This window comes from Aquarana catesbeiana, linkage group LG10 (genome assembly GCF_042186555.1).
Source record: "Aquarana catesbeiana isolate 2022-GZ linkage group LG10, ASM4218655v1, whole genome shotgun sequence".
NCBI lineage: Eukaryota > Metazoa > Chordata > Amphibia > Anura > Ranidae > Aquarana > Aquarana catesbeiana.
Window position 1 is genome coordinate 172,840,733 of NC_133333.1, and position 14,406 is coordinate 172,855,138.

The 14,406-nt window shown below is 42.9% G+C and overlaps 1 protein-coding gene across 1 annotated transcript in view; it reads right to left on the reverse strand.

Annotated features, from left to right (window-relative positions):
• Positions 1 to 14,406, reverse strand: part of CFAP74 (cilia and flagella associated protein 74) — a gene marked incomplete in the record, with an annotated part of 325,669 nt that overhangs the window by 282,738 nt on the left and 28,525 nt on the right. The window contains 1 exon segment of the mRNA XM_073602977.1: positions 10,213 to 10,317. Coding sequence (XP_073459078.1) covers positions 10,213 to 10,317 — 105 coding nt within the window.

Consider the following 14,406-nt stretch of genomic DNA (forward strand, 5'->3'; position numbering starts at 1 on the left):
CTGTTCTGCTTCTATATTAACGGTGCCCTGGTCAGACCATGACCCGATTTTGGTGGTTTGGAATTCACTTTCACTTAAACCCCCATTATCAAGCTGGTGTTTGAATGATTCCCTCCTATCCCATGACACGCTTGTCGACAACCCGCGTTCCCATTCGGCGGAATACTTCCAACTCAATGCCTCTTCGGTCTCACCGGTTACCCTTTGGGAGGTGTATAAAGCGGTAATCCATGGCTATCTCATTCAACAGGCCTCTGAGAGGAAAAAAGAGCACCAGGCTGAAATCTGTCATCTGGAGGCTGAATTGGCTTCAGCCACGGCTGAATATAAACAGCACCCATCGAACTGTAATAGGGGTCTAGTTGACAATTTGTGCCGTGACCCTGACCTCTGTCTGACAGACCAGGCAGAGCGACATTTGTGCTGGACCAAGCAGAAATTTTATGCCAATGCTAATAAAATGGGGTTGTTATTGGATAATAAACTTAAGTCCTTTGAATCTCTGAAACCAGCTTTGTCACTCAGAACGAGGTTTCAGGTCCGGACATCTAACCCAGTAAAGATCCTGGATGAGTTTTGTTTCCATTTAGCAAAGCTTTATTCATCGGAGGCTACTGCCTCCACTGTTGAGATTCAAGCCTTCCTAAGGAGTTCGGCTCTGCCCTCTCTACAACAGTCCCACAGCACTGAGCTGGGGGCCGATGTGACAGAGGATGAAGTGCGTCTGGAAATTAAAGCACTTAAAGTGCATAAGCGCCCTGTGCCAGATGGTTTTATTTACGGCCTTATTCTATAAAAAACTACCGGATATAGTAGTCCCCCGCCTACAACCATGTTCAATAGTCTAAAGAAAGATGAACATTTCTCTGCGGATATGTTACAGGCCTCAATAGTGATGCTTTCGAAACCTGGCACAGACACGCAGTCATGGGTTAATTTTCGCCCAATTTCTCTTTCAACATTGACGTGAAACTCCTAACCAAAGTGCTTGCTAGTCGCATGAACAAGATTTTGCATCACCTGGTCTCAAAGGATCAAACAGGTTTTGTCCCTCTGCGTTAGGCTACTGATAATATACGCCGTACGCTCCTTCTAACCAATCTCACAGCCGCACTATACCCCTCATGCAATTGTCCTTGGGCATTCGGAAAGCATTTGACGCCTTATCTTGGGAATATCTAAAAGAAGTCCTCTGCCATAGAGGCCTGGGTGATCCCTTCCTACGCTGGGTTAATACGTTGTATTCTCAACTGACGACCTCGGTCAAATATAAGGGGTATGAAACCCCTAGATTTCCCATCTCCCGTGGCACGTGTCAGAGCTGCCCATTGTCTCCACTTCTCTTTATTATAGCTCTTGAACCCCTGGCGCAACATATCCGCTTGAATCCCGATATTCGGGGGGTTCAATTGGCTGGAGTGCATCATAAACTGACCCTATTCGCCGATGACGTCTTGATGTACATCACGTTCCCTCATATCTTCCAAATTTATTCTCACTTTTACATGGTTTCACCTCCTTATCGGCACTTCAAGTTAACCAGATTAAATCCTGTGCATTGAACATTTCATTGTCGGTTCAACGCTCTTTGGCAACAAACTTCTCATTCCATTGGTCATCCTCTCTTCCCTATTTGGGGATCAACTTAACATCGGCCCATTGTTCATTATATATAGACAACTTCCCCTCCTTTATTAGATCACTTATCTGACGATTGGAATCCTGGGATAAGTCTATGATTTCTTGGATGGGCCGCATCCACGTGGTCGAGATGACCCTTCTCACAAAACTTTTGTACACCTTCCGAGTCCTACCGGTTCTAATCCCCTCACATGTCCTACGTTCTTTGCAACGCCCCATCCTTAAATTTGTCTGGGGATCAACAAGGCCAAGATTAAATCAGGCAGCGTTGTACAAAAAGAAGCGTGCTGGTGGCTTGGGAGTTCCAAATTTGATGCACTATTATAAAACTGCACAGAATACACCCTTCATACAACTATATGCTGGAGGGTCAGCTCCTCTTTGGACATATATTCACCTAGTGGAGGTAGACCCCATCCCTTTATCGTCACTTTTGTGGCTGCCAGCTCAATTTCATTCAAAGCCTTTAAACCCTATTTTGTCTCATTCCCTCGCAATATGGCACTTGGTCAAATATTCCGCATAGCTACTGTCACCTCACTTACCCCTCCTGGACATATTCAACTTCCCATGTCTTCCCCCAGGGCTGGATGACCTACATAGCTTTCAGTGGTGGTGCTACAAAGGCCTGGCAACAGTCCATTCTTTCCTCACATCTAGAGGTGTGTACACCTTTCAGCAACTTCAGGAGACTTATGAGGCCCCAGACTGAGAGAAATACCGCTATATCAAAATTTGCCATTTCCAAGACTTCCTGGGAAAAAATGATAATTCCCGACCATCAACTGCATTCGAAACCAGGTGCCGTACTCATCCGACCACTCAGGGCCTAGTCTCGTTACTTTACTGTTCTCTTCTGGGTGCCTCTAACACTTCAGCCCCCTCTTATTGTGCAAGATGGGAATCGATTTTTGGTGCCCTTCAAGCCCCTGAGGACTGGCCCAAGATGTGGGAAGTGTTACTTCATAAGCCTATTTGGAAATTAGCGAAACGAGAGCGAGTCTTGGCAACACACATCTTTATGGCCACTAAACAAACCATTGCGAAGGCGTGGAAAACACCCCTTCTCTCCTTTGAGGAGGTAAAGCGACGGGTGCATGGTACATTGACAAACAAGAAGCTTACGGCGATACTTGCGTACGCTAGGGACAAATTTTGTAAGATCTGGCAACTCTGGTTGGACCAGTTCCCAGCGACGAGCCTGCCCTCCCGTTTTTTGGACATATAGGAAACTCTGACGAGCCCACCAATGCTGTCCATGGATTCCCCGGGCTTACTTTCTTCTTCAAGATTCCTATTTCTCTCCTTTTGCTCTTTTCTTTCTTCAGTCTCCCTTCTTTATTTCTTACTTTGGGTCATTTTATCACCAAATGCCAGAAGGTGGTGTCTGTCAATTGTTCTCTGGTCACATTTTTGGGAGGTCCTCGGGAGGACCCCTGGCCCCCTTTTTTACATATATATGCGAACATAGATCAAACTCAGGTATTGCATTAGGTTTGTTATATGATGGTCCTTGCAATAATGCCTGATTAACGTACTTCTAGGCTTTTGATCATTAGGAAATTTAGGGTTTGTTACTTTCCTATAGACTGTTTATATCCTTACCTGGTTACCCTTTGCCTATGTTTGTAGTTATTAGCTATACCGTATAAAGGGCCTATTTATCTGTGATATTTATGTTATTCTCAATTTCCTCTCTGCCACTGACCTTGGCGTCTGTTCACTGTTTGGTGAGAGTCACTGTATTCAATAACATATTGCGTAAAAGAAAATAAGAAACATACCTAGAAGTGATGATTGGCTATGCTCCCACCTGGACACAGTCTGTTCCCATTGGGGTGTCCCGTTGTGTGGGAGGCAGATCCGTTATCACCATTTTGTTGCAGACCTATGGTTACACACGGTTCAACTGACCTGGTTATACCTCTGTTGACTTCATATGCATTAAATACGATAAGTTATGCTACCGTGCTGTTATTTTTATTTTTTGCATATATATTGTATATATTATTGACGGAAACCTGAAAATGTTTTATTTGATTCCTGGTAATCTCTTTTGTTTTGGAAAATCTTCAATAAAAACTTGGTAAAAGATAGTAGCACATTGTGTAGTAAGCAACATCCAGGAGTATCTCCCACTCCACTGTAGACACTGATCCCTGCTCTACTGTCTGCAGGACTACCAGCCCACCTGACTGCTTCTCCTCCAGCCCACCCGGCTACTCTTAAGATCTCCCAGGGCAAGGGATAGGAAGGGTTAAGCACAACGCTGTCTTCCAGAAAGGCTTGCTACATATGTCAGTCTCTCCCCTTGTGAATCCCTGGGTGCGTGGATGTACTCACACTGTATTCCTTGCTTCCTGCTGCACCTTAGGCAAGATTCCCTTTAAACTGCACTGCTGTCTGGATTCGCCCAAGCTCCAGCCTGCAGGGAGAGGCCCCCCAGACTTAGGGGTCCCCTCCTAGGGCAAGGGCACCAGCAGGCTCCTCAGGATGCCATCTTCCACCCAACTCTCCTGCTGGCATGACTCATCCATATTTAAGGGCTGGCTTAGCCACCCTGCCAGGCCCTCTGCCTGGGGATTGGCCAAGTTCCCCCAAGTATGCAAATCAACCCTCCTGGCCTCCGCCCACTAATTTCTAGAAGTTTCTCCAAACTTCCAAAACCAGGGGGAGGCACCAGAGACCTGCCTCTGTGAGTCATCCAGCCTGACCTGCAGTATACTCTGACCCAGATTGAGACTCATTTTACCATAAGTCACCATAAGCCTCACAATAAATTTACCTGCACTAACCTGATAGCACACTAGAGGGTGCAACATGCACTATGGGAGCTTTTTTGATATTTAAGGATCTCTCAAGAAGTGTATCAGGTACAGGGAACATCCATGAACCAGAGGAAATACTGGGACTACTGTTTAATCTGTTGTTGTTTGCCAAGCATTTTATGTGAGGCAAAATTGTCAGGTGAGTCATTCACACAAAGGGGGTTCAGAGGAGCATTTTGGGCGAACCTTTGAAGCGAGAGATCTGCATGTTTGATTTTCTTTTACCAGTAGTAAAATTGCCAGCATAAACAATTTCCTCAGTGTGAGTAGCTCTGTGGAATAGCAGTGGCGTGACTGAGCTCCTCACACTGAGGAAACTGTTTATGCTGGCAATTTTACTATTTCTAGAATGTGAGTGAAAAGGCATATGTTTTTTTTTCCGTTTTTATGGTTGTTTATTAAAACGATATCATACTATATGCCCCCTTCTTGTTGGGATTTTACAGTATCTCACAAAAGTGAGTACACCCCTCACATTTTTGTAAATATTTTATTATATCTTTTCATGTGACAACACTGAAGAAATGACACTTTGCTACAATGTAAAGTAGTGAGGGTACAGCTTGTATAACAGTATAAATTTGCTGTCTCCTCAAAATAACTCACACAGCCATTCATTTCTAAAACGCTGGCAACAAAAGTGAGTACACCCCTAAGTGAAAATGTTCAAATTGGGCCCAATTAGCCATTTTTCCTCCCCAGTGTCATGTGGCTCGTTAGTGTTACAAGGTCTCAGGTGTGAATGGGGAGAAGGTGTGTTAAATTTGATGTTATCGTTCTCAGTCTCTCATACTGGTCACTGGAAATTCAACATGGCACCTCATGGCAAAAAAACTCTCTGAGGATCTGAAAAAAAGAATTGTTGCTCTACATAAAGATGGCCTAGGCTATAAAAAGATTGCCTAGACCCTGAAGCAGCTGCAGCACGGGGGCCAAGACCATACAGCGATTTAACAGGACAGGTTCCACTCAGAACAGGCCTCACCATGGTCGACCAAATAAGTTGAGTGCACGTGCTTAGCGTCATATCCAGAGGTTGTCTTTGGGAAGTAGACATATGAGTGCTGCCAGCATTGCTGCAGGGGTTGAAGGGGTGGGGGGTCAGCCTGTCAGTGCTCAGACCATACGCTGCACACTGCATCAAATTGGTCTGCATGGCTGTCGTCCCAGAAGGATCTTTCAAAGACGATGCACAAGAAAGCCCACAAACAGTTTGCTGAAGACAAGCAGACTAAGGACATGGATTACTGGAACCATGTCCTGTGGTCTGATGAGACCAAGATAAACTTATTTGGTTCAGATGGTGTCAAGCATGTGTGGAGGCAACCAGGTGAGGAGTATAAAGACAAGTGTGTCTTGCCTACAGTCAAGCATGGTGGTGAGTGTCATGGTCTGGTGCTGCATGAGTGCTGTCGGCATTGGGAAGCTACAGTTTATTGAGGGAACCATGAATGCCAACATGTACTGTGACATACTGAAGCAGAGCATGATCCCCTCCCTTCGGAGACTGGGCCGCAGGGCAGTATTCCAACATAACGACCCCAAACACACCTCCAAGACGACCACTGCCTTGCTAAAGAAGTGAAGGGTAAAGGTGATGGACTGGCCAAACATGTCTCCAGACCTAAACCCTATTGAGCATCTGTGGGGCATACTCAAAACAGAAGGTGGAGAAGCGCAAGGTCTCTAACATCCACCAGCTCCGTGATGTCGTCATGGAAGAGTGAAAGAGGACTCCAGTGGCAACCTGTGAAGCTCAGGTGAACTCCATGCCCAAGAGGGTTAAGGCAATGCTGGAAAATAATGGTGGCCATGCAAAATATTGACACTTTGGGCACAATTTGGACATTTTCACTTAAGGGTGTACTCACTTTTGTTGACAGCGATTTAGACATTAATGGCTGTTTGTTGAGTTATTTTGAGGGACAACAAATGTACACTGTTTAATAAGCTGTACACTCACTACTTTACATTGTAGCAATGTGTAATTTCTTTAGTGTTGTCACATGAAAAGATATAATAAAATATTTCCAAAAATAAATATGAGATACTGTATATTTTATTACTTGAGTTACATCCGGACCCACCAGGAATGGATTGGATACACCAGAGGGGATGATTATCTTTGAGGATAACATTTATCTATTTGCCTGTTGATTTGTTCGATCATGAGGTGGAGCACGTTTGGTGGTTTGGAGCAAGTCTATATTGTATTCACTCAGGGATCATTTGGTGATTGGATTCACATTAAATGGACTATTAACACGAAAGCACAGTCATTTCAGTGATTGGGACTGTATGGTGTCTCAAAAACATTGCAAAATTGCCTGTTTTTTTCCCCATTGTAGGTTTAATGATTTACACTTTTGGCTAGCGCCTTTTTTCCCATTTATTCTTTTTACAATATTGGTTCCTGTTCCTATTGAACACATTGCTTATGTCCTATTGGGATTAATACATCACATTATTGGTGGTTGTCACAACTAATTTTGCCATACTGTTTATACTCGAGTATAGGCCGACCCGAATATAAGCCGAGGCACCTAATTTTACCACAAAAAACTGGGAAAACTTATTGACTCGAGTATAAACCTAGGGTGAGAAATGCAGCAGCTACTGTAAGTGGAAAAGAGGGTCAACAATGCCCATCTGCATGCCTCACTGTGCTCGTCTGCATGCCTCACTGTGCCCATCTGCATGCTCACTGTGCCCATCTCCCTGCCTCAGTGTGCCCATCTGCATGCTCACTGTGCCCATCTGCATGCTCACTGTGCCCATCTCCCTGCCTCAGTGTGCCCATCTGCATGCCTCATGTACCTGATCTCCAGTACACCCTCGCTGTGACATGCAGTTAGTCTAGTCGGCGGCCGTCCAGAGTAACAAAGCCCCGCCCCCTCCTTGTCCGTGAGGGAACACGGATTCAGTTTACCAGCAGTGAGTCAGTGTTCCGTCTACCACGGACGAGGACAAAGAGGAGGCGGGGCTTTGTTACACTAGACGGCTGCCGAATAGACTGCACGTCACAGCGCTGGGAGATAAGGTGCATGAGGCTGCAGATGGACACAGTGAGGCGGGGAGATTCGAGTATATATTTTTACGCAGAGGAAGGTGAGCGCTGCACAATTTTTTATTGTAATTTACGTTCTAATGCACTTCCTGCAACACCCTCTCCCTTCTTTGTTCCAGTTTAGATTTAGCTGCACATGTGCATGGTGAAATACATATAGCGACCTTGCTCCTGACAACTGATCTTGCTAAACAGTGTGCACATTGCAAATTATTAATCTAACATTTTGTATTGTTTCTGAACAACGCACAGTGAAAAAGACAGACAGACATCTTTTGGAGCAACTTTTTTCAACCAGGGTGCCCAGGCATTTCAGGTTTCTTCAGGGATGACTTGGCAAAATGCCTACAATTGTCCCAAAATTATATACAAGCCAGTGGGTAAATCAAGCTGGGCTTTTAGTTGCACAAAGCCACATGTTTACATTGTACATCATTACAACCTTCCACCTGCCAGTGTCCTAGCAACCAATAACGCCATTAGTTGATAAGTTGGATGTTGGCCATATGCACAGCATATCCTTGTTTGCCCCTCCCTTGTCCCTCTCCAACAGCACTGGGGTCATGTTAGCTGAGTGAAGGAGAGAAACTGAGAGAAGAGAAAAATTGGAGTATTAGTCAGTGCCAGTGTGCAAAGGTGTGTTTGCTTTGGAAAATTAAATTGCCTCTAATATCGGGTGTCCTATGTGTATGGATGTTACTGTGCTCTGTAAAACTATTAGTTTTGTTTTTTACATTTCAGAATGGGGTTCCTTGAGAAGAATTTTAAAGGTTGCCTTAACTGAAAAAAGTTTGAGAAACACTGGTCTAGAGAATATGTGATGACATATCTAGCCATCCTCAAATAGCCGGGACCCTCCACAAGCTTCTTTCTGACTCAAAACATACTGTACAGCATCTCACAATTGGTTAACTGAGTCACTCTGCAAAAGACCCATGCAAGCAATGTGAACAGAACATCTTTTCATAAAACATTAATTAATGTAAAGAAGGTCCGCAGTAATTAACAACAAGAAACAATAAAACAAGAAACAATTTGCTGCCACGAGAGCTCGAGTAAAAATTCTTATCCAATTTTATGGTTTAAAAACATAACAAACTTTGCATATTAAATTTAAAGCAAAGCAATCAATCATTTTAAACCTCTTTAAAAATAAAGGGCCACTCCCAGAGCTGCCTGCTAGGGATTTATTCTCACTTCCTTTTATGTCTCCAGGACAGGTGGTGAAGTTAAATCTACCCTATGGGACACATACAGCAAAATATATACTGACAGGGGTTTTAAACCTTCTCTACCCTACCCAAAATTTAAAAAAAAAAAAAAGGGTTGACCTTGTATATTGGGGAATTTAAAAGACATTTTAGCATTATGAGAGTCGGTCCTGCCAATGTCCTTACCCTAATGCCATGTACACACGATCGCACATTCCGACAACAAAATCCATGGATTTTTTCTGACGGATGTTGGCTCAAACTTGTCTTGCATACACACGGTCACACAAAGTTGGTTGGAAATTCCGAACGCCAAGAACGTGGTGACATACAACACTTACAACGAGCCGAGAAAAATGAAGTTCAATAGCAAGTGCAGCTCTTCTGCTTGATTCTGAGCATGCGTGGCACTTTGTGCGTCGGAATTGTGTACACACGATCGGAACTTACGTGAATGGATTTTGTTGTTGGAAAATTTGAGAACCAGATCATCGGAAATTCCGATTGAAACTGTCCGATGGAGCCTACACATGGTCGGAATTTCCGACAAAAGGCTCCCATCGAACATTTTCCGTCAGAAAGTCCGACCGTGTGTACAGGGCATTACTCTCCCCACTCTTTTCTTGCCTTATTTTCTAACTTTTTATTCTGTGTCCTTATTCCCACTCCTCTCTTTCCCTTCTCTTATTACATCATAATTATAATGACGTAGAGGGCTTTTCCTCTCACTTTTAGTTGTTATTGGCACTACGTTCTTTCAATATGCCCTGTACACACGATCAGAAATTCGGCCAGCAAAAGACCGATGAGAGCTTTTGGTCGGAAAATGCGACCGTGTGTATGCTCCATTGGACTTTTGCTGGCCGAATTCCAGCCACCAAAAGATTGAGAGCATGTTCTCAATTTTTCAGGCGGAAAAAGTTCCTATTCAAAAATATGATCGTCTGTAGCAATTCCGATGCGCAAAATTCCTACGCATGCTCGGAAACAATTCGACGCATGCTTGGAAGCATTGAACTTCATTTTCTCGGCTCGACGTAGTGTTGTAAGTCACCGTGTTCTTGACGGTCGAAAGTTCAGCGAACTTTTGTGTGACCGTGTGTATGCAAGAATTCCGTCGGAAAAACCATCCAAGATTTTTCTGACGGAAAATCCGCTTGTGTGTACGGGGCATTAGAACTACTATTAATCAATTTGTTTTAAATGCTCTGCTATATTCACTAGCACCTTGATTTGATATTAAATTCATTACCTTGTCTCTGTTTCACATTAATGTTCCATCTAAGACTTATTTTGACTTATCATTTTGCTACAACTGTATGTGTACTACTTCTTTGTCCTTAGCTGACTTGTTAAATTTCTCTAAAAATATTTGTAAAATAAAACAGAGATTTGCTTGTATTTCATTGCAGAATTCCTACAAAGTCTATTGTAACTGGCTCAACCATACAGCAGGTGGACTCACTCATTATCTTTCAGCATGTTGGCAATCTTTGACTCCACATCTTCCTCGTTGATCAGCTCACTGTTCAGCCTCTTGTGGATTGCCCGAAGACGGAACACAGAAGCCCTGCAACATAAAACCATGATTAATTGTGCTAAAATAGTTTAAAAAAAGCTCCAGGCCTGTACAATTTGTTTTTGCAGACACAACGAGCCAACACTTTTACAAGCGAATAAATAAAACTTAATTGCGCTAGCAGTGATGATATAATTGGAAGGTGTTTAGGAGACACAATATATATGTGTAAATCCCAACCAGAAATAACAATAAGTGCATAAATCTTACAACAGAAAATAATGTATGCTAAAAATCAATAATCATGCACCAACACCACTTATAATCAGTCCATAATTAGATAATTCAAGTAAAAAAGAAAAAGTCCGTTTAGTTTGTCTCGTCACCAAGCCATGAGGACTGATAGGCCGAAGTAATTTTTATCGGATGTGCATTGATTGCAGAAAGAGAGTAATAGATGTGCGCTTACCCCTATTGTTGGACCTCCTCTATGGCAAGGTCTTATGGGCTTGCAGATTTCACCCTCTGCAGGGACAAAGTGTTGGTAACCGGGTCTTGACAGCATGCACCGCAGACTTCAGGATGGTCAGGATAGTCCAACTGTTCCAGTATCAGAGGGGGGACTCAAGAATGGAAGAGCCCATAATCAGAAAAAAACATAAGGAGAAGAAACTCCAATGGTGTGATATCGTTGGGGTTTTATTGGTTATAAATAAACCACAAGTGAACATTTAAAAATTCTCATAGAAAAAAATATTTACATAAAAAGCCGGCATAAACAAAGGCAGAACGCCCGTGCAAAATGAAACCTTCAGAACACGTGATGGCAAGCACTGCGAGGCCACGCCCTACATGTTTCGTCATACGTGACGTCATCTACGGGGCACGTAGATGACGTCACGTATGACGAAACATGTAGGGCGCAGTGCTTGCCATCACGTGTTCTGAAGGTTTCATTTTGCACGGGCGTTCTGCCTTTGTTTATGCCGGCTTTTTATGTAAATATTTTTTTCTATGAGAATTTTTAAATGTTCACTTGTGGTTTATTTATAACCAATAAAACCCCAACGATATCACACCATTGGAGTTTCTTCTCCTTATGTTTTTTTCTGATTATGGGCTCTTCCATTCTTGAGTCCCCCCTCTGATACTGGAACAGTTGGACTATCCTGACCATCCTGAAGTCTGCGGTGCATGCTGTCAAGACCCGGTTACCAACACTTTGTCCCTGCAGAGGGTGAAATCTGCAAGCCCATAAGACCTTGCCATAGAGGAGGTCCAACAATAGGGGTAAGCGCACATCTATTACTCTCTTTCTGCAATCAATGCACATCCGATAAAAATTACTTCGGCCTATCAGTCCTCATGGCTTGGTGACGAGACAAACTAAACGGACTTTTTCTTTTTTACTTGAATTATCTAATTATGGACTGATTATAAGTGGTGTTGGTGCATGATTATTGATTTTTAGCATACATTATTTTCTGTTGTAAGATTTATGCACTTATTGTTATTTCTGGTTGGGATTTACACATATATATTGTGTCTCCTAAACACCTTCCAATTATATCATCACTGCTAGCGCAATTAAGTTTTATTTATATGTTTATCACTTCATGGATATTTGGAGTTTTTTTTTGCAGCTGCAATTTTTGAATATACATTATTTTCACGTATTGCTCATTAGCGCAGGTTGACCCCACCTTTTTTTTTTTTTTACTTTTACAAGCGACACAAAGCAATCTGGAAACCTAAGCACCTTTTAGGCGTGTGTCAACGGGCTTATGTTGTTGGCATCATTTTGATATGTTTGATTTGTTTTGGAGATTATTCAGAATTTACAGACAGGTGCAGCTGACCTTCTTATGACAAGAAATTAAGGTAAATCATTCACCAATGGAAATGTATAGAATGGAAAGTGCAATTGCCCACTGCAAGTGCAGTTGCTCCAGAGCTTAGTAAATGAGGAAAAGCTTCACTTTGCAAAGAGTATCCAATCACAGGCAAGGAAAAATAAAAAAATTGCATTTTTGCTTGTACACAATTGGATGGTAGAAGTCAGCAGAGCTTCTGCTCATTTACTAAGCTCTGAAACAACTGCACTTGCAAAGTGCATAGTTTTTTTGCCTTTAGTAAATTAACCCCATAGTTTGCTAAAGCAGAGTCTATCAATCTATCATTTTTTGTTCATACAACACTGTTTTGACTTTTTTTTCCTCTTTTTTTTTGTATCTACTGCTGATCTCCTGTAGCCTCTTTCGGCAACTTTCTGTCTATATGCACTTGCTCTAATGCCAGCTGCAGATATTACTCTGGACCAGCCTCTGGATATTGATGACTGCGAACCATGCCTGTGCAATATATCTCCACATGGCCACTTGTAGTCTCCACCACTGGCACATGTGAAATGGTGACAACATTAGAACACAACTGGGAGATGGCAGGAAGTATTCGAACAAAGTTCTTCATGGCAGTATCGCCAAGTAATATTTTAATGAATGCTGCAGACTTAAAATGATTGCAAAAAACTTGTGAAAAGTATATTAACAAGCTAAAGCTTAAATGAGATTTTAGGGATTTGTTTTAAATCCACCTAAAGGATATTTATGGGAATAAAAAAACAAAGATATCTAGTAACCTCTATTTTGCAGCAGTGGTGTGATGCTGCAGCTGTCCCATGTCAGCTCTAAAGCCTAGTACACGCTATTAGTATTTATTCATTCAACCCAGCGGGCTGGATGGAAAAAAAAAATGTAAGAGCTTGGGAGGAGATCCTGCACTAACAATCCGGTGTTAGTACAGCGATCTCCCCGCTGAGCAATTGTGTTCTGACATTGGGGCGGCCCCCCACCATAGCGTACCGATCAGCGTTCCCAGCCATTGGCTGAGTGTGCTCATTGGATGCCAAATCGGCAAACCTTTTTTGGTCATGCCCCTTCGACAGAAGCCGGACTTTCAGCCGACTTCTGTCCAACTGGCTGCCATACACATGGGCTGAATGTTGGCCAGTTTCTATTGAACCGGCTGATACCGCCTGTGTGTACAGGGCTTAAGCTTGAGAACTGAGCGATCACATAACTGCTGATTGCTCAGCTCTTGGTCTTCTTGGAGCACAGACTGTCAGTCATCGCTCTTTGCTCTAAAAAGACAGAGAGCTGAGGGATTAGCAGGGATGTGATTGCTCAGTCATGTGATTGCACTGCTCCTCCAGCACTCACTGGAGCGCCTGATTGGAGAGGGGATGGGCACAGCTGGCTTTGGCTCTAGGCCACAAGCTGCGAGTTGGAGACAGCTGTCAATCAGGCAGCTGGGTGGATCCTGACAATGTGGTCGGGATCCTTCCAGGGCCTGGAATGGCTCTATGACATCAGCTGACAGTGGGCAATAACGCTGACTCTGGGTCACAGGAGCACAAAAGTAAGTGCATTACAGTGACCCAGAAGAGAAGTATGACCAAAAAAAAAATCTTTGGCCATACTTCTCTTTCAAAGCATAAAGATTGAGATTATTGAACATACCCATTTCTGACTGGTATTGTCCTCTTACTTATTAACACAACAGAAGAAGAATAATTGACGAAGACTGGAACAGACAAAATCTGGAGCAGCTGTGCATTACAGCCAATCAGCTTCTAGTTTTCATTTTCAAAGCTTAACTGAACAAGGAGAAGCTTGATGCTGATTGGTCACCATGTACAGCTGCTCCAGATTCTGGACGCTTTTAGTAAATCCCCCCCAGTGTTTAGAAATAGTGGTGTTTTTCTGTATATAATGTAATGTGTTGACTGTCATCCTGTGTACTGTACAGTTATTATGTCATTTGCTAGCCCTGACTACACATAATAGAAAACAAACAGTATCCTGGTTTTACATTAACTAAAATCACTATTGAGTTTTATAATTCAGTGGATGTATGCACCAAACTGTGCGAGATGTACAGTAACAGATTGTTGTGTTTCCCTAGCAGTATATTGTACAAATCTCCATCTTACCTCCAGAGCGATCTATTCCGACAAGATAAAGCAGATGCTGAGGCTAAATATGTGTTATAGCCCAGGACTTCAGGGATATCTTACATCACCTGTAGCATCTGTTTGTTAGTGAGGAGCCATGACTACAACACATGTTTAACACTGTATTT